This window comes from Gymnodraco acuticeps, unplaced genomic scaffold (genome assembly GCF_902827175.1).
Source record: "Gymnodraco acuticeps unplaced genomic scaffold, fGymAcu1.1, whole genome shotgun sequence".
Lineage (NCBI taxonomy): Eukaryota > Metazoa > Chordata > Actinopteri > Perciformes > Bathydraconidae > Gymnodraco > Gymnodraco acuticeps.
Genome location: NW_022990938.1, coordinates 1,693,981 through 1,720,992, shown reverse-complemented (window position 1 = coordinate 1,720,992; position 27,012 = coordinate 1,693,981). Strand labels below are relative to the sequence as shown.

The following is a 27,012-nucleotide window of genomic DNA, read 5'->3' as shown; positions in this document are numbered from 1 at the left end:
CCCGGCTGACACTCATTTCCTGCCCCGTCATCCCAGCTTGTTATCACTGTTCATCTCATTGAGTTACATATTTCCATCAAAAAACATTATTTTTCTCAGCTAAAAGAAGAGCACTCACTTTTACTAAAACCTGTGCCCACAAGAAGCCATCGTAGTGTGAAATGTAAAACCCTCTTGGTTTAGTTACTGTTGGATAGGTCAGTGTGTGTGTTTGTGCACAAGCCCACAGTGTTGAGTGTACAGGAGGATCAGTAGACAGTAGTGGACATTAACACTGAACTGGCTTTGCAGCATGATGAGGAATGCAGCTCCATATTCAATCTGCATGCAAACAAAGGGCTAGCATTGTGTACAAAAAGTGCTGCCTCACAAAAGGGCCCTCACAAAGCCTGAAATGAACCCCTAACACACCCATCAGTCTGCGCTGCTTCCTATTAGTCGGACCAAAACCTGGTAGACAGAGGAGGAAGCTGTTGGGAAATGGATACATTCATATCAGCGTATAAGTTTACATAAGGCAAGCATGGAGCATTATTATCATTCATTTGGAGATGTATTTCTGGCCACATACGGAAAATATTGGGCTCTTTTTTTGCAGAAGGATGCTCCCCTATGTTCTCCCTTTGTTTGCTGTTTGGTGCCAGCCAAGCAGCATTAGTAGTGGATTTAGCATCAATTTCTTTGTTGAAAACATGCTGCTGTTAAGCTAAGAAAGAAATCAAACCAAGACTACAAAGATGAGAGCAGTAAAACCAAAACAAAAAGCTGAAGGAGGCTAAAACGTCCTGCGAAGCAGAGTGAAGAGTTAGGTGATATTTATCTGTGAGCTCATCAATAAAAGTAGTTATTTAGCATTCTACGCACGAAAAGTTTATTATTATTCCGCCGGTAGTTTGCCGCGCTTCTCCTCCCGCATTGAACATCACAGAAACTCCGTTCAAACATCAAAACGTTCAGCTCGGTCGGGAAGCGATGGCTATTACTTTTCTCATTCATAACTTTCATAATTCCAGAGATACATCCCATAATTCATCACATTTTTAACATTGGAGGAAATCTTCAGACTTCAACAAATCTTCATGCGACTTCAACTGCTAACTGTTCATTCATACTTTCACTCAGAAACCTCATTCTAACTTTAAAATGTTACACATCTTTCTGACATTATTCGTGTAAAACAACTTTTAAATCGGATTCTTACTTTTAGAGATATAAACATTGTTCAGACCTTGTTATAGAGGTTTTCAGATTTTAACATTAACTCGAGTGCGTGATGTCACAGCTAGAGGGTAGAAAATCTTGAAATTTGCCTTCATATATTTTTTTCAAACTGCCATAATTCCCAAACCCTACATTCCTGAGACATAATCTATCATGACAAACGTAGGAAAACATCTCGTAGCTTGAAAAATGACAAATAATTAAGCAAAATAATTAAACAAAATGCCTCTTGAGGGCATGAAGTGACAAACACTTTCAACATGCCTCCATTAAAGCCCATTGTAATTTCAGGCAGATATTTCCTCACGGCAGCAGCCGCACACCTTTAGTTAAACTGCCAAAAAGGCCACATTATTAACCCGAAAGTACACAAAAATTACACTTCAGATACTCAACTTCCTTGACATGCTTCACATTTTGAAATTTCACAGATATCTGTTACGGTTCTTCCACAAAACGTTCACATGTCAGAGGTTTATCTCTCATTCAGAACAATGGAAACCTGTGATCTCTGCACACCTCCTTAGCTCAAATATAAACACGATGAGGTCATCACTCCAACTGAATGCTCAGAGCAGCAGACTCCAACAGTCCAGCCGTGAAGACATCTTCGGGACAGTTTTGAGATTTCTTCAAATGCCGTTGCCATGGCAACACATTGCTCGCCTTGAAACACGGTTTTCTCATAACTTCAGTGAAAATACTACAAACAGCCCAGAACTTCACAGGTTTGGTAACGATGCAGCCATCAACGCATCTAAGCGTAGTATGGGGTGTCATCAAATGCCGTTGCCATGGCGACAGACCACTCGCCATGAAACATGATGTGGCTGTAAGTCCAATCGACACGGTCCAATCGTCCCCCAATCTTCACTTGTATATCACCGGTCCATGCCTCAACAGCTCTACGCCAAATCTGAGATCTCACCATATGCTGTTTCCATGGAAACACATATACACCATCCCTCGCCATAAAACATGATGTTGCTATAACTCCTATGGAAATGTTAAAGTGCTCAAACTGCACATGTGTGCTAACAGTCCAGCCGTGAAGACATCTACGGGACAGTTTTGAGATTTCTTCAAATGCCGTTGCCATGGCAACACAATGCTCGCCATGAAACACGGCTTTCTCATAACTTCAGTGAAACTGCTCCAAACGCCCCAAAACTTCACAGGTTTGGTAACGATGCAGCCATCAACGCATCTAAGCGTATTATGGGGTGTCATCAAATGCCGTTGCCATGGCGACAGATCATTCGCCATCAAGTTAGTTCAGAAGTTTGCAGTTCAAATATTCTGCTGCTTTTCCAAGCCTTTTTACTTTCTTTTCTTCTCTCATCACACATTCAAGCCCCCAGTGTTCATGTATCATTTCAATCTAAATTCTTCACTTTATTCTTACACATTACATTTCAGCATAGCAGTTTAGCGTCAGATTTTCAGCATAAAGCATTCCCACTAGCAATTTCTTCAGGAATTGCATTCTCTAGTTTCAGCTGTTGTTGATCGGAGCAGCTTTAAACAATGCATGTCCTCACATTTGCACATTTAAGTTTTTTGCCAGCATCGACTTATCTGGAGCTTTTCGCCAAGAGGATAACAACATTGAAAATCCAGCCTAATAACCGATGAAGAATTGCTTCACAGTCCTTATTAAACATTGATCGTTGACACCCTTAATAGGTTTATTTGAAAAAAAGACCAGCATCACCTGGGTCTGTGTGGCTTTTAATGAAATGATACCTTCCAGGGAAACTTGGCTATAATTGGCGATTTAAGAGTCGGGAAGAAACAGACAACTTTTATTTTTGAGTCTATTTTTTAGCTGTTAAATCTTTCGTTTTACTTTGAAGCTTATGGGAGGTTTCCCTTAGCTTAATGTCTGACAGTAACAATCCATTTCTTTAATTATGTGAAAGGATTTTACTCTTAAGTGAATGTTTTTTTTTAAAAAGTGACGAATATAACAAAAAGCATGCAGGGGTAAATATAGGCGTGGATGGATTTTATACAACTTCTGTTTAATTCACATAAAAGCCTCTGCATTGTTGATCCAGCATCTGCTGCATGCTGTCATTGTTTTCTCTCTGATTTGAGCACCCTATAGGGTCGGAAACAATATATTTCTCAACGATCTGATCGATATTGCTGATCACTTTGCTGTCAACGTCATTAGCTGCAATCACTAAGCCTTGGGGCTCCAAACTGTGCCCTAGTTCGGTTTGGTTTACTCAAGCAACAAGACCCTGTCACACTACAGAAATGTCTATATGAGAAGGGGAGATACCATTTTAAAAGTAGTAATTGAATTTAAGGGGAAAACCACATACCTGTAGCTGACCTAGTTACAGAAAGATCTTTCTTGAGCATATTGCAATTCTTTTTTGATACCAGCAACCCAGTGAAAGCTTGTCCTTGAATGACATGTGAAGCCTGCAGTCTTGGCACTCTGGAGCTGATAAGAAGGGAAAAGCATGTGAACGAGCAGCACAAAGTTAGAGAGAGCCTGGAGTGAGTGGGCTTCACCCCTCTCTGTTGAGAAGTAGGTAGGGTTTAAATTGTCACTAAGCCCCATCATCCATTGCCTGTCCTCCTTTTGGTATCAGTGTCCCTGACTTTAACAGTGAATATCAGACCATATCACAAGGACGAGGATTGTTCTAGTGGCCAGTGCTCGGTGTAGACGGCCCTGCATACTTTCCATAGTTTTACACCAGCAGTAGGATTATTGAAGGCTGTAACAGTCAGTGAGTTTGTTTACATGGACATGAATAAACCGTTTATGAGGCTTATCCTGGTTATGATCATATTCGGGATATGTTGTTTACATGAGCATTAAGAAATCGGGTAATGGGTGATAAATACTTGTAGGCAGGTCACTGAATACTGCTTTCCATTGGCATAGTACACTTAACTGCTAACCATCGTGTCACTGTCCCAAAACGAAACTTCCATACTGGTCAGGCTTTAGTATTTATGTAGCTCAATCTCATTTACTGTACTCTATAGAATGGTCCAGTGATGACATATCTTTGTAGGGCGACTCCAAAATTGGCATTGCAAGGTCTCCCTTTTTTAGAATGATGCAGAAAATAAGATCTGTGACACAGAAACATTTATGATATCCAGATATTTATACCACTTTTATAATAGTTAAAGCATACCTGCAATTGCCGGACGTAAATGACTAACTACCAACGCTAAGCTAATAGCGGCTAATGCTCCGCATGATGACATTTAGTGGTCTCATTTAGCCACTTGAGCCAATTAGCAAACGCCGTTTTCAACACGCACAGAAAAGCTTCAGACGTTTACTGATGTATTTTTTTACTTAAAAAATGGGAAATCTTGTTGGCTTCTCTCTTATTGGATAAGCAGAGGGAAACCAGAAGTGCTAACATGCTGACTATGTTCCTAGTTTGGGACTTATTCCTTCACCAGTTCATAATGGATCACATTTGAATAATGGGTTGTCTTAATGCAACTGGTGTAGAATTGATTTATTTATCAAGTTTATAACAAAGCAAATGGTGGCGCTCTCTTCCCATAACAGACATTTATTGCACCTGAACACCAGTTTGTTGAGCAGCAGGTACTTCTGCTGTTATCCTTCCATCTGTATTATGTTTAATTTCATATTGTACTGTATATGCAGACGCTGTTTTGTAGTTTTCATAGTTGAACGACATTGGAGGACTTTGTGTGTGTGTGTGGGCACTTATATAAATCATCAGGACTCGTTCTTACATCACAGCCACCCTCAGGGCAGCATGCTGCGCGCTGATACGCACACATATACACACCACCACCACCTCACACTAGCTGCTTCTCCTTCTTTTATTGGTTACCTAGTCTTTACTATTACATGAGAGGCGGATCATTGAGCGACAACTGGAGCAGCCACCTTCCCTTTCAGGATTTTCTTGTACTCGTGGCCTACTTTTTATTTCCTCTCACTATGCACGCAGACTCGCCTGTTGGATTTCTCATATGTTGCATGAAAACTCTTTGTCCCATTCGAAAATTGCATGTAGTCCAGTACTGGGACCCCCCACCATATTGACCCTTGTATGGAAATGTCATAACAGCTGGCTCACATTAGAGGCGTACACTGAGAGGCAAACGTTAGTAATGTGTGCATGCACTCTGAAGATGAAGCGATTATCTATTTGTCTGTCTTTCTTGTTTCTTCTCTGAGCTTTGACTTGAGGTTTTACTGCTTGAAAGTGTTTGTAAAGTGTTAGCCAATAACTTGACTTGTGACTCAGAAAATGCAAGTTAAGCTAAATTAGCTATTACTCAGACAAAAGGTGAACAGAGACGGGGGTAAATGCGCACATTGCTCCCCTGCTGTTCAGTGGGATTAATGGACTGTGCTTAGAACTGACTCAGGTTCTGGTCCAGGCTCTCGTCATCTCACGCCTAGACTACTGCAACTCCCTCCTGGCTGGTCTACCTGCATGTGCCATCCGACCTCTGCAGCTCATCCAGAATGCAGCGGCTCGTCTGGTTTTCAACCTTCCTAAATTCTCCCACACCACTCCGCTCCTCCGCTGCCTTCACTGGCTTCCGGTAACTGCTAGAATCCACTTCAAGACACTGGTACTTGCTTACCGTGCTGCGAATGGATCTGGCCCTTCCTACATCCAGGACATGGTTAAACCGTACACCCCAGCGCGTGCACTACGCTCTGCATCAGCCAAACGACTCGTTGCGCCCTCGCTGCGAGGGGGACCCAAGTTGCCATCGGCGAAAACACGTGGGTTTGCTATCCTGGCTCCAAGATGGTGGAATGAGCTCCCCATTGACATCAGGACGGCAGATAGCTTGCACATCTTCCGGCGCAAACTGAAAACTCATCTCTTTCGACTCCACTTCGAGCGTTAGAACTATTAACGAAGCACTTTTATACTAATAAAGGACTGGCTTACCTAAAGCCAGTTGAGTAGCACTTGAAATGTTTGGCTCTATGAAACCTGATATACTTATATGATTCTGTTTTCTTCAAGGTTGTGTCTTCCTGGTCGAATGTACTTATTGTAAGTCGCTTTGGATAAAAGCGTCAGCTAAATGCAATGTAATGTAACTGTTAAATGATAACACAACAGTAACACATTCAAGTTGTAGGCATGGATCTCAGTCTGGACATTATATGGAAAAATGCATAAAAAATAGAAATGTAATTTATGCATTTTTCTTTTGTAGATATATGGCTCTTACAGTACTCATGATGGAGGTTATTATAGAAACCTATAAAGCAGCGCTTACATCTCAACTGCTACACAACTTGGTAAATAATTCTAAGAAACATGTTTTTTTGTAACCACCAATCTGATGCTTTATACAATTCAGTCTGTCCTTCTTTCATCCCTAAACATAGACGCTGTGCGAGTTGAATCACAGGCCAGTGGATTGTGTTTGATCTAGCTTCATTAGGGAGGCAGGGAAGTTGTGAAAAGGGCTGTGGAGGGTTGACAGAAAGGCAGAAGAAGAAAATCATATGCACCTCTCCGTCTGCTTTTGATTTTCTTGCACAATGGTCATCCAGGAATACTATTTGAGAAACACATTACATCACATTAACAGTGAACCACTCTTTGATGCGCCCGCCAAGCAACGGCTTCATAACATGGACATAATGAAACTGCTCTACTCTCCAACTTGTATAATGGAGAGTGTTTTGGCAGGAAGGAAGAGGGGGGCATTTGAAAAGGAGGGAAATGGCTCAAATGAAAGGAGAAAAAGCACAAACAAGCCTCTGCAGAGTGTTGCGTGTGGGAAATGTGAAATAAGTGTCCTACTTTGTCCAGTAGCCTCTCGTGTCCACATAAAAGGCGGCTAAACAAAAGGACTCTGGCCTCTTATTATTTTTCTCCTCTCTGTCAGAACATTTTCAGTTCTGCAGGCCTGTATTTCACTCTAAATGATTTTGGACAGCGTGGCAGAAGCACTTCCAGGATTTAGCTTTGTGGATATTTCCAATCATTTGTTTATAGCATTAAGCCATTAACAGGACACGCTCCTCTTCCTGTAGCCCTTTTTTTTCTTTCTAAATCATCACTCACTTTTGAGTTCTGTTGGCAGACATCATAACATCAAGCTATTAAAAGCCCATTGACACTTTGATTTGAGAGTAACCCTCCCTGCACTTGGCCTGTCTCATCTGTGTGTTCTCGTTTTAACTTTTGTTCTGTCATCAGCAGCTCTTCTACTGCTAGCATTACATGGAATCCCTGTGGAAAAGCATTAGAGCCAAACGCTGGCTGTTTGCCTGTGGGTGCAACGTTTGTACACCATAAACTTTAACAGTTGTCTTATTAGAGGTCATGTTGCTTATAAAAAAAATGTATGACCTGGAAAAAGTGACTGTCTAATTAATCCTTTGAGGCTTTTAACCCGGTATATCTGTAGGAAATCATATCATAAGCCTGACTGAGCTACTTGTTGACAACACACTGATCCTCCCATCAGTGACACACACACTGACTCTGTGTCTGTCAGGTAATATGAGATGTCCTGTTGTGTGCAAGCTTTCCAGAACAAAGAAGGTGTTGGCACTCAACATACTGATCCAAGTTTTCAGTTAACATTGAAAATAGTACATTGTGTTTTGATACGGTTTCAGTGTTGATAAAGGGCTTGTGCATTTTTATTCAGCAGATGCCCCAAACATTTATTGGTATGACCAAAGCATACTTTAATTACTCATTACTAATTAGTTATTTCTGAGAAATGTTCACTCCTATAAAGAGTCATCTTTTTTGATTTAATGCCTATTTCGATGTTGCATTGACGTTGTAGGTTTGATGCTTTCACCATAACATATTTACACAATGAAATTGTTATTAAATTATCATAAGGACTGTGCTTGTAATATATTGTCCAAGTAATGATGAAATATTGCTATACAATCTTCTCCTTCTCTGGTGTTGTTCCTTAATACCAAGTCTCGGCACATATACCCTGACTGAGTCCTTTGGCTGGAGCCCAGGTTGTGTTGCCAGCGACGGAGGCTGTGTTCCCCCATAGAGCAGCTTCCCAATGGGCCTTATGGAGAACACTTCCTTCCCCTCTCTCCCTTTTAGGTTTCCCCACAAAGGACCTTGCCACAGGTCTCTGCTGGTTTAGTTTTCCTCTAGTGCCTCTCTCTTTCCTGATTCAGATACAGGCTAAAAGAAGTCTACAGAAAGCAGCTTTTCTGCAACAAACTAAAAAACTTATTTCAGGAACAACAAATCCTGAGAAATATGAATCCTTAGGTCACAGCCGCTCTTAGTCCTGTAATTCCTTCTCAATGTTAATAGCTTTTAAAATGTGTCAAATACTTAAGAAACTCTTTGTCTTTGTACGTTACATTCCTATGGTTACATTGCATCAACTCAAAACACAAGCTTGTAAACTTTGGACAGAAGTGGGAAATGAACCCACACGGTTCCATACGAGTCGCCTGAAACCCATAGAATATCTTACATCTTTATGTGATGTCTTCAAAGTTTTTAAATATCCTTGCATTTTGAATAAATGGGCTTGAGATTGCTTGAAATTGTAATTGCCAGCCTTCTGATGAATGCTGTCATGTAACATCATTCATGTTGGTGTAGACAAATTGCCTTTAACGTGATAAATGTGTGAAATAATCATTATACAGTACATACTATGAACTGTATTTAACTGTCATTTACCAAAGGTGCTGCAAGAGCTATAATGTGCACCTTGAAAGTTCTTGAATTAGACTTCCAATATCAATCAGATTTTTGATAAATCGTTGGGTGGAATAACGGTGCAGATGGAATCGTATACAATTTTAAAAAAAATAAAAAATAAAAAATTAAAAAGAGAATATTCATAGAGGCTTTGTTTTCTCACTCAAGGAAATAAATTGTGCTGACATTATTTTGATAAACACGAACGACGTGTTAGACGTGTACCTTTCCTTACGTTCAATTTAGTCTCTCTGGACAATGGCTCCTGGTTTTTTTTTAAGCGATGGAGGTGGATTGAATGATGTGGCCTTTAATGGTCTGTGGCAGGTCTTTGAGGTGCAGGTCTAGAAACAGACAGCTGTCCGTGTTGATGGATGATTTTCCGTTTAAAGGGCAGTCATTCTAGATGTCCTGCAGCTTGAAAGGCTGCCTTGAGGTGCTCTAAATATCAATGTTTGTGGGAGTGTTTCTTTTTTTCCCAATTTGATTTAATGATGAAAGACAAGGCGTGTCTTATTTTGACTTCATTATATTGACATTCTGCTTTCCTCACTTTATCCTCTCTTTTGCTGAAGTGAATAAAACAAGAGGAGACAAACAAAGACATGAATGAGAAACATTTAGCTGAGTGTATAACATAGGGATGGGTATCGTCTGAAATGTATCGATTCCGGTTCTTATCGATTCCCCGTTTAGATTCCAAATGTATAAAAGAAAGAGGTCAAACGTTTAGATAACAAAAATATCTTTAATCTTTTAAGCTTTAACTGACGTTTTTACAAATAAAAAATATACATGCAATACAAATGTATTACACAATAGCTGTGCTTTATTTTAACTGAGCTATGCCTGTGGCAAGCTATTAACAGGCATTACACTGTGCCTTGTCTTTTTATTTTTTAGTGTAGTGGAGCCACACTTTAGAGCGTTTACCGCGACCCATCTTTGGTGTTATGAAGTGACTGAGCTCGTGAACTGTCTACGGGAGGGCGGGGGGAGCCTCGCTGCGGGGAGACTGTGGACCTCAGTCACCTGTCAGCGCAACTTACATGATGCCGTTTAAAAAAAAATTAAGGGCGGTGCCGGCCGTCAGCAAACCGAGCCGGCCGTTCTGCGATTCTCCAGAACACACAGATGGCCAGTCCGCCCCTGTATTCCACCGGGTCGCCGCGGCACAGACGGACCCGGTGGAATACAGGGTCTACCGCGTTTAGGAACCGTTAAGCAGAACCAAAATTGTGTATTTTGTATGGGTACCCGGTACCCGGCATTTTCTTATCGGTTCTCATCTGGAACCAAGTTTCGGTTCCCAACCCTACGCGCCCATGACCCTGTCGACCAGGTTCAAGGTGATGCTATACTGTGAAGAGCTGAACCATTCCGAGCACAATGATTGAGTCTGGGGGCATCAGAGCAAATGAAGCAATAACGAGCTTGCCATTTTGTGCCAATGATCAGATCTCAATTTTCTAAAGCATGGAAATATGCGAACAATGATGAAGGACATGAACGTTTTATGAGGTTTAATTTGATGTTCCCGTGGACCAGTCCAATAATGGGGGTCATAACTGGCTGACAAAATGGTGTCTTACTCAATTAGGCCATTGGCTAATACACAAAAACAAAATCGAACTACTTGGTTGCAAATGTCTTCAATGTGGTTTGCATTTAAGGCAGCAAAACCAAGACATTTCTGCAACCCACTGTCAGTAGTGACATACTTCCAGCTGACAGCTGAAGAGGCCCAGTGTCAGCTTGCTTGCTGGGGTCTTCATCCCATGACCCCTTTGTGTTTGATTAGGATCGGGTTCCCCTGTGACACATGTGTGGAAACATACAGAAGATGAATTTCTTCTGGTGTGGATCCACTATAAAAATAAGCACAGGAAAAGCTCATACAGCTAAACAAATGTTTTTTTTAGATTTGTGGAGTCAGGTACTTTTATTTTGAGAAACCCTAATGTTCAGAGTGGACACCCTGCAGCTGTAAAGACATCGCTGTATGTCTTCAGCATCAAATACCATCTTGTATCTGCAGCTGAATATACACACATGCAGCGTTGGTGTCGCCACAAATGTAAGCATTATCTTTAAATGTAAAGCATTTGGCTGACGGCATGTAATACCTGAGGAGGAGCTTCTTGTTTTCCAAATAGAATGATGATGTGTGCACATTTAATAAGTAACTAATTCCCTATAATCCTATGTTGGGCGGCAACTAACATGCCATTAAATCTGACTCCTGTGTGTGTGTGTGTGTGTGTGTGTGTGTGTGTGTGTGTGTGTGTGTGTGTGTGTGTGTGTGTGTGTGTGTGTGTGTGTGTGTGTGTGTGTGTGTGTGTGTGTGTGTGTGTGTGTGTGTGTGTGTGTGTGTGTGTGTGTGTGTGTGTGTGTGTGTGTGTGTGTGTGTGTGTGTGTGTGTGTGTGTGTGTGTGTGTGTGTGTGTGTGTGTGTGTGTGTGTGTGTGTGTGTGTGTGTGTGTGTGATATTTAATATTTATATGCTCATCAACCAGTAACATCACAAATGACGTCGGTATAGAGTTACTGCAGTCCGGTTAACTTAACATCAGAGATACTGTTTTACTTTTTCAAGACGTCATTCTCTGCTGATGTTTTGCCAAAGCTCCCACTAATCCACTAAGGTTGGAGACACTTGTTTTTTGCACAGACGTGGAAACATTTTAGCTTAACCTTTTCCCTTTTGTGAGTCATGCCAAAGGCTTATTGAGTGCAGCTGAAATGCACAGGGAGCTTTGCATTTTGAACTTCACATGTACATTGGTCTTCTGTAGAAAACTATTGAGCTTTTTATTTTGATTTGTTTTTAAAATGAAGTAATTTCAAGCTGCTCTGTAGAAGAGAAGTACACACACACACACACACACACACACACACACACACACACACACACACACACACACACACAGCCCGTGCTGATTAGGCACACACCAGGACAGATTATGTAATAATTTATAGTATTTAGGTTATAACTGTATAGTATCATGAGTAAGATAACACAGATGGAACACAAAGCCTCCGAGTGTGTCTGTGATCTCCTGGATCGGCTATTCATTGAGTTTTATATCGGGTGCTGCATTAGGGCTTGTATTTTGAGTTACAACGATGAATTAAATATGACTAAAGCTTATTCCTACAACCAGCTCATAAATGGAACATTAATTGTGGCTGACCTTTATGAGTGGTATCTAACCTGTCCTATAGATCTTAGGAAGAAAGCAAATCAAAGTGTTAATATTTTAAGCTTGAGTTATACATTAACCCACTCAACTGACCTGTTGCTTAACATGAGGCATTTTCTCGAGGAATCATGGTGTGAATTTCCTTTTTAACTTCACATACAGTTGTGAAAGGTGTCATAATCAGGAGGGGAGGGTTCTTCTAAGTCTGTGTACTTGATTTTTAATATAAAAACATGAAAAGAAAATCAGAGACAGGGTAGTTCCTTATTTTGTGTTTTTAGTACTTTGCGTGTCAGAAGAGCACAATGTTTTAAACTGTCAGAGTTGCTTAGTAACATCGGGAACTAGTATCTACCTTTTGCACACGCATTTGTACCGGACTACTAGCGTCGTAAACAAGTGTGAACAAGCTGTCCGAGTCACCCTTGCCAAACTTCACAGTCCACCTCGGTGGGGTCTCTGCTCCTGGCTTCTCTCCCAGTATCGCAACCATGTTACTCCTACTGCGTTTTCCACCAGAAGAAAAGCACGTTTTAGCTACTGTACCATTTGGTTTCCCTTCAGGCCAATTTAACAGTCACACACACATGAGTGGAAGGTGACAGTCTTGGCTGAGCTCCCATGAGTCCCAGTATTGAGCTAACATTCATTATTCACATGTCACCCTGTTCCCAATCAGTCACCATCCATAATGTAAAGGAGTGCACTGAGAGGTTAAAGGACGATGGAAAATGTCACAGAAGGAGAAAAAGGACTCGGTTAACGAGACAGTAAAAAAAGTATAGTTGCAGCTTGTCACGGACACAACAGATTGTTTGCTCAGCAGTCCGCATACATTTCTCATCTCATAGCGTAGTTTCTACACTGTTTTATATGTAAAACCAGAGAAAATCGTCTTTAATTTCGTATTTGTTTCTTCATTGTCAATGAGATTTATTTTACAAGCTGTCCTCTAAAATGTAGATTTAATTAACTTCACATTATCACCTTACCGAAAAGAAGCCAGCATTTGTAAAATGAGCTTTTTTACATGTTGCTGAGTCACTACTATTGAGTGTACTAGAATAGGACCAGAGTGTTGCTGCCCCCATTAGCTGTCCTCTGTGAATTTCTTACATAAGGCATAATAGGTCTCTTTACGTCATGTTTGTAATGTTAGCTCAGGTCGCCCTCATTTGACGAACAGCTGTTTGTTTGTTTCAATATTGGCATTTGACCCCTCATAATTCGACAGACTTCTGTACTTACACTTGCTGTATTGAATTTGTTCACATTGAGGAACGAGCGTCAGTGTGCCGTGACTACCCGGATGATGCAGTCAAAATTCACATGCTACATCCAAATCCTTCAGTGTACGACATTGCAATGTTCTGAGTGAAGTCTCCTGATTGAGACACAGCATATGTCTTATGGCGCGTTTCCACTGCAGCGGGCCGAGCCATGCGGGGCCCGTTTTTGGTCTAGTTTTGGCCCGGGGCTACTTTTTCACCTTTTTTCTGGCCCGACTAAATCGTGGTTCTAGGGCCAGGAACAACCAGGCTGAGTCGGGCTGAGTATGCTAAACTAGAGAGAATCGCTGGCAAGGCGGCTACAACTACAACAAGATGAACATATTTGACCGTGATTTAATTGTCATACACGTTTCAAAATGATGCCGAATTAACAACATACTGATACCGGTTAGTAAAGACCATGAATTAATGCTTTGACAAGTCTGCAGACAGACGGCAGGCGAAAAACCCTTTTTAAAATGCGTGTTTTCTAAATGGAGCTTGGCTAAGCTAACGTTATATATGCTCCGACCGTCCACACTCACAACAACGGCCTATACAGACATAAATATACCAGCGACTGTATTCGCCATGACACAGGCAGTCTGTGGTTTGTACTTGTTTAACTTTTGTCTAGTTTCTGAACAGATATGAGGAGCTGTGAGCTCTGAGTGCTAAGAGCTAACGGCTGTGTTGTTTTTCTGGGGCTCTCATTGAAGATGACGTCACGGCTCCGCCTACACTGGGTTACTATAGTAACTACCCCAGTTCTTAAACTGTAATGGAGGGCAGCATTAAAGTGAGCCGGGCCTAACGGTACGTCCACACAGCAGCTTTTCAAAAATCTTGAAAATCTTGGAGCTGGGCGTGTCTGAAAGCTTGGGGATTTCGCGACCAACAACCAATCACATGAATCTCCCGCCCCCGACATACAAAGCAAAAAACCCCGGTTCTTCTCCACTATTTCTTTAAACATTTATGAGATCAATGTCTATGGTGCTATTTTATGCTACATTCCATGCTGGCTAATGATACTGTCTATGCTTGCTAGCAACGAAGTAAACTAGCAACCAAGTAAACTGGATATAAAATCCCCAAACAAGCGAAAACCTACCAGTTTCACCCACTGTCTCTGCCACCTCCCTCTATGCCTGGTTCCTCCGGTTTGTATCCCGGTAAGTAAATAGGGACTGGTCATAAAGAACCGGGTGATTTGCTACCGCAATAACTAAGTTCTCCTCCATTTTTGTTAGGAATATAGAATGAACTGCGGTCTGGTTCTCCCAGCTTGCACGCGGTTTGATTGGCTAGCGCTTGAACTGTCAGATTTGCATAAACGGATCTGATTGGCTGTCGCTTCCAGCTCAGCCTCAAAAGTTGAACATTGTTCAACATTGGAATCCTGAACATCCTGGAAATCTTCGCCTCGCCCCCCCACAATGCAGTTCGGCGACAAGCGAGGGAAAGTGACGTCATCCCCATTCAAAGTCAATGGTCGGAGACGCGCTGGAAGCGGTGGACAAATCGCCAAAAGCTGCTGTGTGTACGGGCCGTAATAGGGCCTAACCAAACCGAGCGAGGCCTGCAGTGGAAACGCGCCATTAGAGGCCTTATTGTGATTTTTGGGATCTTCCCTTCCCTGTAGTGTGTTTTTTTGTAAATGTAAATGGTCTGAAAAGGTTTAAATCCCAGAGTTTCTCTCCTACGCACTCCCCTTCTGAAACGCCTCGATTGGACTCCTTTGTTTACTTTTTATTATAGTGACATCACTACGTAACACTCGTGCTTTGATTGGCTAGCGCTCCTGCTAAGGGGCGGGACATCTCTAAGCTGTGACCAATCACAACAGAGCCGGCCAGCTAACCAATCAGAGCAGACTGTGCTCTGGATTGAGACAGAGGGTGAAAAGAGGTGCTGCAGCTCAGGCAGTGTGAGACAAATAAAGACCTTTTTGAACAGCATGGAGACATGTCCCAGTAGAGATACAAAAGAAACCTGAAAATAAGCAGTATATGGTCCCTCTAAGAAATTGCTCACAGACCTGAGAGAAAAGCTAAGACATTATTATATTCCATCATCAAAAGTATACAACTTTTTCTCATGAAACGGTGTGAGACCTCTAGTTGACTCGATGTTCTTCGTGAGCTGGGTCCTTAGAGGAGTATAGTACAGAAATCCTGCAATTTCTCTTTGATTAAAACCTGAAAATATTTGCTTGTATTGTACTCAAGGACGGTCCTTTTCAAACAAGGAGAATGAGGACGGGGGAAAATGAATAGCACGGACTCATTCTGCTTCTCTTTAAAGCGGCTCACCACCTCCGTCTGTGTGGCATTGGTGAATTTGAAGTCATTCAAAAGCTTTTCTCAGTTAGAGAGACACACTTTGATTGCTTCTTCATGCTCCTCTTCACGAACCCTATTTACACGTTTTGTTCTTGTCGCGTGTTTTTTTTAATGGTAGGAATAAGTAAGCTATTCATACTCTTAATGTTATCAGTACATGGATTATAATGCACCAAGCTATTGACTCTAATAACGGAAAAAGATTAACAATGCGATAGAATCATGGTCAATTTGTGACCTGGCTACAGTTAATAAAACCATACACCCACGTATTTCACAGACTGAACTGTTGTACCTTGTCTGCTGTGTGGCCTTGTCACCGGGTTGATAATGGCCCCATTGTTTTCATTATCTTTTAAAGTCAGAGTGAACTCAACTACTCTCTTGCAGACGGCACTGCCAATATTCTGTCTTTTCTTTTTATCGTTAACCTTATATCTTGAAAAAAAAACGCTTATTCTGCTGACCTTGCATCGACGCAACATAAAGAAAGAAAAAGTCATAAAAAATAGATGTTCTCTGTAAGTCTACTGACAGCCCTAATTCCCATATTACAAGAGTGTTTGCTAAAATAACTGTATGTATACAAAACCTTGTGGTCATTTGCAAGAAGTAAGAGATACCTCGTCCATATACAACTTTTTTCAATTGATTCCAATGAGAACAGAGCACATGCCGCTGAATGGGGTTGCCTCGTGAAAAAGTGCTACATCCAGCAAGATAAGTAGCAGCATAACATATTTCAACTTTTCAGAACACGCCTGTAGCGTCACTGCAGACATTTGTGAAAAAGCTTGTTTTTGACAGAATGTTTTAGACAGAAACTCTAAAAGACACGGATCGTCCTTCCCACTATAAGGCTTTCAGACTGAGCCATGAAGCTCACTAATGAATTAAAAGTGTGAGAGCAAGAACCTTAAGGTTAGATGTGAAAAAAACAATGTCAAAGTGGAATATAGTAGCACAAACGGATCATGCAATCCAAGGCATATGTCATACAACAGCGGTGATTTGTTGTAAAGATATCAACAAAAATAGTCTCTAGGGTATATTTTTCGATGAATCACTGAGAGGAGGCTTCTCCCAGTGCCTTTCTGCCAGAAAAATGCACTATTTGGACACAGACCCTTATACATGTGCCCACTCAATTCATATTGACAAAAATAACCCGTTTCTTATGTGATCTTAACCAATGCAGCTGTAAAATCTGTTCGGCGCTCTGATCTCTGTCCCTTTTTGCTCCGTCCACCCACAGATCCAGTTTGCGGACCAGAAGCAGGAGTTCACCAAGCGGCCCTCCAAGATCGGCCGGCGCTCCCTGTCCCGCTCCATCTCCCAGTCCTCCACAGACAGCTACAGCTCAGGTAGACACTTCCTGTTGCTCAATCCCAACAGCCCACAACTTATCACACCGCCGGTGGACATGTTTCCATTACGGTTGTTTTTTACGACAACAGAGATAAAGGAAGTGTTTTCCCTTGGAAATCTGTTTGCTTGGCCTGATTGTACTTTCTAGTTGGGGTCAAGTGAGATGGGTAAACAAGGGAAAGGCGCTAAAGGCTGAAAATGGAGGAAAACAGCTTCTCTAAAAAAGTTCTACCAGCTGCTCTTAAGCCCACAAGTTAAACATTATTCAAGAGTGTTTGTTAATTGGTACAACAACGGATACAACAATCTTGTTGGGGTTTTAGGGGAAAGTAATGCTGGATTATTTTGTTAATTCCGGGACTTTTCTCAATAAGGTGTCACTAAAGGACAACAAATAAGAGTGCTGTTTTTCCAAAAATGTCAAACTTTAACTTTAAAAAAGGCAAACCCTTAAGAAAAGTGCTGGCTTTAGCGCTTCGAGAGCGCACTCTAATATTAATAATCCTGTTCTGCACTCAGAGCATCCAAAATTGAAGCAGATTAAGCAGTGTGCACACATTGCTGATAACTCTGCTTTTAGAGTTCCTGCTGTGTGTCAGGGTCATTTACGTGATCACTTAGTCTGTATTGCCACAGATGGATGGCAGATGGACAAATGGGGTTTCAGTCAGTAATATGAGATGGATGCTGAACATATAGTGAGCGAGTGTATAATACTCTTGCTGAGAAATGATTAAATATATTGGTCCTGTGACCTCGCACCGGCATGTTTGCTGGCCACCATATGTTTTTTTAGGGTTGGTATTACCAAACGGGGTCAGCTGATTTAAAAAGTACCATGCCATTCTTTCTTTCAAGAAGTGAAAAATCAGGCTTGAAATGTATTACTCTTTGTTTTCGAGAGAACTGCAGGAACTTATATATTTAATGATATGCTTGTTGAATTCAGCTCTGTGCTCACTTTACTGGTCTAAGATCAACGTTGGCACGTCGGTGTAGGGTCCCCTTTTTATGGTGAGATTTGGATTTGTTCCAATCCCCCTGTAACACACATCTCCTGTTTTCAATCTTCCTCTACTCTTTCTCTTTGCTTCTCTCCTCTCACCTCCCTCCAAGAGGCTGTCTGATGATGACTAAAGATCTGGATTTATTTCACTAGATATTAAGTTCATTATTGGAGCAAACGGCCTGCATTTATCTCGCTCAATTTTTTGCCTTTGCTCAAATTGAAATGCGTCAGTGCTGCCAACATTACGTTTTCTTTCTCAGAAACATGTGCAGCCCTATTATCGCCCCTTTGAACCACCTGTGTTATCCTCTTTCTCTTTTTTTCTCCCACCCTGTCCGCTGATTCCCTGTCTTCTCCCATAATTCCCTCACTGGAGTGCCTCTCATTTTTCTGATGGTTCCCACAGTGCAGAGAGGACACACCGAACACATCAGGAGTACTTTTCCCAGGAACACTTTGGTTTAGATTAGGATTATAAAAGGTTCCTCTTAAGGTTGTGGTTTTGAATGAGAGGAAAAAAGTGTGTGTGTGTTAATTTTGTTTTGTGAAAATGTATATGTAAGAATTTTAGATTTGTTACGGTGAAATACTTTAATATATGTCATTCATTTTTACCACATTTGTACCCCTTTGTGGCTCCAGAAAGTCTGAAGAAATTGCCTCAAGTGCAGTTTCTTTTAGGGCTACAAGACTACAAAATAGAACAATATGGAAATGTGGTCACGCACAAAAAAAAACCTGCCACCATTACCCTCAAAATTAAACCAATACCAATAGAGTTCTTGTTTTTTTTGGTCTATTTATTTTGATACCAATCTTGTGGATGGAAGCAGTTAATTGGCGTGTGGCGCAGTGGACTAGTGCGTTGGTGTGCAGATCAGGGGAGCACAGGTTCAAACCCCACTGCAGTCAGCATGTCGTTGTGTCCCTGGGCAAGACACTCTTCATCCCAAATTGCACCTGTGGGGATAGTCCACAGTATTGAGTATTCATTCAATCTTTATTTCAGACTCAAGGTCCATATCACATACAAAATGACAAAATACACAACAATAAATAAGATTAAAAAGCTAAACAAAAAATCAGATGAAAAACATCAAATCAGTCCAATGACAGCTAGCCACACATGCTCACTGTCTGTAGAGGCTGTTGCGCCAATGTCTCAAAATCATGGAAGAGAACCGAGTAGAACTCTTCACAGGGTTAATTAAAATCGAGATAACATGATTGTCTGACTCTTCTAGGCGAAACATGAATTTGTACATTACATTTCAAGTTAACAAACAGCTGGCTGGCACTGTGCCATCTTGGTACCCTCGGCAGCAACCGTATAGCATCATTGTATGCAACTTTTAGTTTTTGCATGTTGCTAGCCTTGTAGTTACTCCACAGGTGAGCCGTGTTCAATGGTGTACAGAAAGCTTTCAAAAGTGATACCTTGACATCTACAGAGCACTTGTGAAATGTCCGCATTAATATGTTTGCCTGGGCATACAGTTTGCAGCGTTGTCTGATGATTTCACAGATGACAAAGACATCATCAGAGATGTAATGACGAAGGTACTTAATCTCACTGCACACAAGAATAATGTTGCTACTGATAATAAAATATGTTGTGTAAGTCGCTTTGGATAAAAACATGTAATGTAATTGCGTAAAGTTCAACCACTTCTTCTCCCCATAGCTGCTGCTGTAGTGGGCGCCAATCACACGTAGCTTTGTCACTTGCGGTGATTGGCTAAGAGCAAAACCATTCAAATGGATAAAAGTACAAGAGGCATGAATGCAGGTTTACATTAGTTTAACAGGAGAACTTGTATTACTCTTCGAACTGCGTCGGTTTTGGACGAATGCCCAGAAAGAAAAGAGAAATCTGACTTTTTCTGTTTGGCCTTTTATCTGAAATTGTTGAAGGGTACAATTCCTCACAATGGATTGCTATTTTTTATGCACACCAAGTTACATTTGAACAGTGCATCTAAAATAACAGTTGTAGTTCTGGCTGGTAGATTGGAAGATATCAAGTAGTGTTATAGTAGTATCCCCAAGTCTCAAAATGGGTCAAGTATATTCTCCTCCAAGACTTTATCTTAACGAGCTCGTTGTCTTTGGCTTTGTCCCAGACACTATCCTTTGCAGTATCGGTGCATCCACCCTCATGATCTCCTCTCCTCACACTCCCCCCTCCCACCTCCACCCTTTCTTCCTGTCAGTACGGATGGGGGGTTTCAAAAGAAAATGGTAGACTCATGGATTATTACTTTAAAGCCCTTTTCCTTTCTGGCACAGTACAGCATGTTCTCTAACTGCAGTATTGTTACAGTGCTGGCCAGGTACCCAGTGTTCTCTGCTACTGATCCATCCATGGTCATTCTGCATGGTCATGTGCTGCTGTGACATGCTTCCTTTTAGTGTTAAAGCACATTTTTACCATCTTTACATTTTACTGCAGTCTTATATTGGAAAGGGACTGGAGTTTTTGCAGAGGGTTTTTTACACATGGCTTCATAATCGATTAAACTCTGTGCTGGGCAGAATAAATCTGTGGCCTACCAAAGTCAAATTGCAGGCTTGAGGAAAAATACAGGCTTTATTCACAGTGAAGAAACCAAGAGTGCATTGTGTTTGTTTCTGCAATTTGAAACCTTAAAGCTCTGAATTTCCTTGCTGTTGAAAAGACATAAAAACAAATCTGTAAGATATTCAAGGTGCTTTACATGGAAATAAAGTCGAGGTATCACATGGCAGTATGAAAACACACATACATAGGCTTTAAAGGGATTAAAACAGAAGATTAAAGTAAGATATGGCCGTGACCGTGGGCTGAATGTAATGCCCGCATTAACCAGCGCCTCCGTTTTTATCAGTGCATCCCAAAAGAGCCGAGGAGAGTGAAGGGAAGAGGATTTATGAGACTGATCCATAAGCCGGTTGTAAACGCTGACATTGAAGCTGTGATGTTTTGTCTTAGTGGCGCCGAGTGCTGTGCGTCATCATCAGGCCAATGGGTGTCGCTAAGATAACTAAAAAGGGTGCATCGGTACTTTAACTGGCCTGAAATAATGCCTGCGCTTAAAGGTACCAATGTAATCGATCCTTTTTCAGACTGCAGGTATTGCTGAGTCATGGCTTGAGAACACTTAGTTGGCTGAACCTGCTGATCCCTCTGTTGACCGTTGGCTGTGATCCTTACGGTTAAACAGTTCAATACAATCCTTGTAAGATAGGGGTTACCAATGCATGAACATAGGCCATAGTAGAAGTGTCATGGAGGTCAGAAGATTTCACCATTGGAAATATCCTTGTCTTGAGTTCAAACAATCTTCTCTAACGGTTTACAACAGTATGTGTTGATTCTGAAAGCATAGTGCATTCCTGGGAACAAATATCTCAGGAGTCCAATAATGTCACATGTCCACTACATTGTGCTCCACTGTACACAACTTACTCTTTTTGTGTTTTCCATTAGCAAAGTTGTGGGTAGTACCTGGTTTTTATAACGCCTTTGAAGGTGGAGCAGTGACACTGATTGGTCCCAGAGAGAAGGGTTACTTGCCTTTTTAATTTTAAATAAACAAGCTACCATCAAAGGCTACTGATTTCTCTCAACCCAGATTATTAACAAGATCTAGAAAGAAACCTCTAACCCAGGGGTTCCCAACCTTTACTGTGCCAAGGACCGGCAGATACATTCAAAAAGAAATCACGGACCGGTTGTCAATTTTAACTGATTTTAATATTACTCACCAGCAGCAGGTAGCAACAGAGGCTAACATCCTGAACAACTACTCGAACAATATGCATCCAAAACATATTAACAACGTTTAAAAAGGAACCGGTGTCGTTTTCTGGTTTTTCGTAAAAACTGAAAACCAAAAAACCGACGTTATTCGGTTTTTAAAACAAAACGGAAGAACAGATAATACAACGTTTTGGTTTTGTTTGTATGATTTACGGATAATCCTGTGTGGTGTGTGTGTGTGTGGTGTGTGTGTGTGTGTGTGTGTGTGTGGTGTGTGTGTGTGTGTGTGTGTGTGTGTGTGTGTGTGTGTGTGTGTGTGGTGTGTGTGTGTGTGTGTGTGTTGTGTGTGTGTTGTGTGTGTGTGTGTTGTGTGTGTGTGGTGTGTGGTGTGTGTGTGTGTGTGTGTGTGTGTGTGTGTGTGTGTGTGTGTGTGTGTGTGTGTGTGGTGTGTGTGTGTGTGGTGGTGTGTGTGTGTGTGTGTGTGTGTGTGTGTGTGTGTGTGTGTGTGTGTGGTGTGTGTGTGTGTGTGTGTGTGTGTGTGTGTGTGTGTGTGTTGTGTGTGTGTGTGTGTGTGGTGTGTGTGTGTGTGTGTGTGATTTGTTTTTATTATGATAGTGACGTCCGGTGCACGTTCCACAGCATTTCGCACTACATCGAGATTAAGATTAAACTAATTTATTTTGGGAACACCCGCATATAGGCTACCTATGGAGTTAGCCAGATGTGTGTAAATTACTGTTCATATTCATTTTAAAACAAATGCCGGTGTCGGACAAACACCGAACACACAGAGCTGAGCTGAGCACATACACACACATCATGCGCCTTGGTGACTGGACATCTCCTTTAAACAACTAATAAAAGGGGGAGTAATCGGGCAGTTCGATGTGTGTAGAGATGTGTGTAGAGGTGTGTGTGGTTAACACGTAGCTCGCTGTTCTGATGAAGGTAAACACAGCGAAGGCGGTGCGTAAAAAGACACATCTTTACCCGCTGGCTGGTGCTGCACTTCTCAGAGGCGGAGTATACGTCGCGCTGCCTCCTGATGCTGCAGCCATTTCATGAAGCGAAGGAGGTTTCCTTCTATAAAACAGATACCGCGAGAGTCCCGGACATGAATTCCTAGATCAAGGCAGACTGGTTTACTCTCCTGTTTTGCCAATCCTTTGCTTAAACAAATAGCTCTGCACCCCTGGCCGACATGTCCTTAAAATGAAGTCCGTGTTTGAAATATATCTCAAATAATGTATGCACTGCCATTTCCCCACATTAACATAACAGTCTGCAATGAAACGGTTGTCTCCTGTGCTCCTCTTCCTACTTGGCGCACCGGTAACTTTCTCGTGCGCACGAGAGGCTGAGACCAGGCTGAGCCGCCGAATCCCTCGGAACATCATAAAAGCCATTTTCAACGGTTATCTGGTGAAAGATTAACTAGGCTACTGGATGAAATAATATCACTGGTATAGGTGCGAAAATTAAACACTTTTTGAAAAAAATATTATGATAAAATATTTTTATATATTTATAATTCTGCAAATATTACGATAAACTCACAGCTATTTCGCGGCCCGGCAGTAACACCTCCGTGGGTTGGGAACCCCTGCTCTAACCCACAGTGAGTGAAGTCGAGCAGAACCATTCAGTAGAAATAGAGCAGACGTTTCAGTTTGGCTCATGTTATTGTGTTGTGAGCAGATGGCAGTTAAAAGTAAATAATGGCATCTTCACAAAGTCTCTATAGGAAACCTCCTTAAATGTGTTGTAGTTTGAGATAAGTAGAAATGATTACGATTTTATATTTTGGTTTTATGAGTCAATTCGATACAAGCTAATTTTCTACCTATTTTATGTGTGTCACATACTGACAGTTCTGTTGTTTTTATGCACGTTTCTTTTTTAGCGGCGTCGTACACGGACAGCTCTGACGATGAGACGTCTCCCCGGGACAAACAGCAGAAGAATTCCAAGGGCAACGGAGACTTCTGCATCAAAAACATCAAACAGGCCGACTTCGGACGCAGAGAGATTGAGATTGCAGAGCAAGGTAAACCAAACATCCGGCAGTGATTACTTTAATCAAATAACCAAGTTCCCTTTCAAATCCGAATAGCCATATGTTTGTATTACTGATGATACAGTGTGAGACTGGCTAGTGAGAACACCCTTTAAAAACCAACGCGTAAACACCATTTATACATATCATTGCCTAATGACTTCACAGAACATGCAGCTGAACCCTGCAGGCTACGTTCTCACACACACACACACACACACACACACACACACACACACACACACACACACACACACACACACTGTTAGCATCAGTAACTCCTTCAGCTGGATGAGTTGATGGATTAGCGATGAAGTATCAGAAGGATTAAACGTTTGGGATTCCTCAAACATCCAGCTGATTATCCGCTCCCTCGTGTGTCTTTCAGAGATGCCGGCCCTGATGGCTCTGAGGAAGCGAGCCCAGGGGGAGAAGCCCCTTGCTGGAGCCAAGGTGGTGGGCTGCACCCACATCACTGCCCAGACTGCTGTGAGTGGGAATGCAAAACACACACACCTTTTTTAAAGGTCACCTATTATGCAAAATCCACTTCCCACGTCTTGTATACATAAACATGTGTAAAGAGATTCTAAAAGTTTCAGGAAGAAAGATTCTCTCTTTTTGTCCTGATCCATTTCTATAAAAACCTGTCTGAAAATGAGCTGATCAGATTTTGGTCACTTTATGATGTCATAACGATGTTTTGGCTTGAGTAACCATTAGCCAATCACCAACCAAGGTAACCCCCCCCCCACCGTACCACCTGAATCTCCTCCTAGAGCAGTGCTTCTCAAAGTGTGGTCCGCGGACCACTGGTGGTCCGTGATCGCCCCCTAGTGGTCCGTGAGTATATTGGTAACATTTCACATTTGAAAAATAAATATATTTAAATTTTCCGCACTCTCGCGGGAATATCTCCGCAATGGAGCGAGCTTAAGTAAAACTGTGATTTTGGATATTTGTGGAGTTAGGTGGTCCGCGAGTGTTTTTGTATTGGTTAAGTGGTCCTTGGTATGAAAAAGTGTGAGAAACACTGTCCTAGAGCACCATTGTGTTCTTTTTAACCAAATATCTCTCAGAGGGGCGTGGGGAGGGGCTCCTTATTTTCATCTAAAGTAACAGACAGAGAATCAGCACTTTGGAAACAGGGCTGAAACAGAGGGGATTATGGGTAATGCTGCAATGATCCGTTTGGTATTTGGAGCCAAACACTTCAGAGACATGTTTTGTATATATCTGAGACCTATAATATATTGATGAAAAACAGTATAATAGGGGACCTTTAACATAAGATGGTTTTACTGCAGCAGTTAAGACAAACCCCCCCCCTCCTCCTCAGGTGCTGATGGAGACCCTCTCAGCTCTGGGGGCTCAGTGTCGATGGGCTGCCTGCAACATCTACTCCACCCAGAATGAAGTTGCAGCTGCTCTGGCAGAAGGAGGTGAGACTGGGAGTTTATCGGTGTGTGACCAAATCCTTTTCTGCTCTTCTCTATATGTATATATATAAAATGCTTGCTGTCTCGATTCTAGGTTTCAGTGTGTTTGCATGGAAGGGTGAGTCAGAGGACGACTTCTGGTGGTGCATCGACCGCTGTGTCAACGTGGAAGGCTGGCAACCCAACATGGTAGCACACCTACACTCTAAATAAAGCCTACTTTACGCATATTTTACAAGAATATAAAATGTTTTGTTCACTTACAGTCCCTGTTGGTGGTGCTTCTATTTTTACCACAGTACTAAATCTAGGTTTGAGAAAGGACACCCTATTTAAAAATGTGTTAACTAACCTTATTTGCAGGGTTAGTTAACCATTCTTTTTATTGTGTTAATTGTGTTTCTCTCTCCGTTTTTCTCTCTGTCAGATCCTGGATGACGGTGGAGACCTGACTCACTGGATCTATAAAAAATACCCCAACATGTTCAAGAAGATAAAGGGCATTGTAGAGGAGAGTGTTACCGGTGTGCACAGGTGAGACACAACACATGCACACATCCTTCATTATCTTAATCAAAGTTTTAAAAAGATATATCACTTCTTGCCCCAGATAAAACCAGGTCGCTCTAGTTTAATTGGGAGAATGTACAAGTATAGCTTTTACAAAACTGACAGCTTATAGACACTTAGACACGCACAGTTTCTGGTGTACCATCGCCATCTAGTGGTGAGAATGTTAGCATTAATAACTATTTATTTATGCAGCTCCTTTTATACAAACATGCAGCCAAAAGGGTTGACATAAAATAACAAATGCTTAAATAACATTTAGCAAAACAAGAATATAAAATTATGAATTAACAATGTGAATAAATAGAAATTAAATTGCTGATTAAAACTTAAAAACTAAGGCTATATCACTTTAAATATAGCCAGATAAAAAGGTAGGTCTTTAATCATCTTTAAATAAAAGACTATTTGAACAATGGTCAATTGAATATCCGGAGGCTGTAAATTCTACAGACGCTTAGAGAAATCTGTGATTAAAACATTTGCAGTATTTGCAAATAAGGCAAAAAAAGGATATGTTACGTTTATATATTTTTTTTTTAAAAACATTAGAGGCAATCATTTCCAAAATCCACATTTAAAGGTCCCATGTCATAGCCATTTCTAGTGATCATAATTCCATTGTTGAGGTCTACTAGAATACATTCATATTATAAGCCCAGCCCGAACACACACACACATACCCGCAGCCTGGCTGGGAGTTTGTGTGTGTGCTCAGTGCTCACACACCGACTCACAGCCTCGCCGCGTCCTGCCGTATCAGGGAGGAGAAATCGGCAGAGCTGCAGCTGAGAAAAGATTGAGTGTCTGCGGACGTAACGGCTCCACGGATTGGTCCATTTGGGTATGGGCACGTCACTGTACCCAGGAAGAAAAAGAGAAATCTCCAACGAGGCATTCTGGGGCAGCATAGACAGGTCTTTTCTGTGTTAGAGTTTTACTCGCTACAGGGTGTACTTTGAGGGTTTGTGACTCTGCAGACCGTTTACATGCATACAAACCTTCATAACACACAAGGGGACGGGTAATAACCGGAAAAGCATGACATGGGACCTTTAACAATATATTCTGCTTCAGGTTGTA

The 27,012-nt window shown here is 41.6% G+C and overlaps 1 protein-coding gene across 2 annotated transcripts in view; it reads left to right on the top strand.

The window, feature by feature from the left end:
- ahcyl2b (adenosylhomocysteinase like 2b) overlaps positions 1-27,012 on the top strand; it is a 47,303-nt gene that overhangs the window by 10,762 nt on the left and 9,529 nt on the right. For both annotated transcript variants that reach the window (XM_034234256.1, XM_034234258.1), the window contains exons 2-7: positions 17,001-17,109; positions 23,768-23,911; positions 24,309-24,409; positions 25,260-25,362; positions 25,454-25,548; positions 25,787-25,893. In XM_034234256.1, coding sequence (XP_034090147.1) covers positions 17,001-17,109; positions 23,768-23,911; positions 24,309-24,409; positions 25,260-25,362; positions 25,454-25,548; positions 25,787-25,893 — 659 coding nt within the window. The remainder of the gene's footprint in view (positions 1-17,000; positions 17,110-23,767; positions 23,912-24,308; positions 24,410-25,259; positions 25,363-25,453; positions 25,549-25,786; positions 25,894-27,012) is intronic.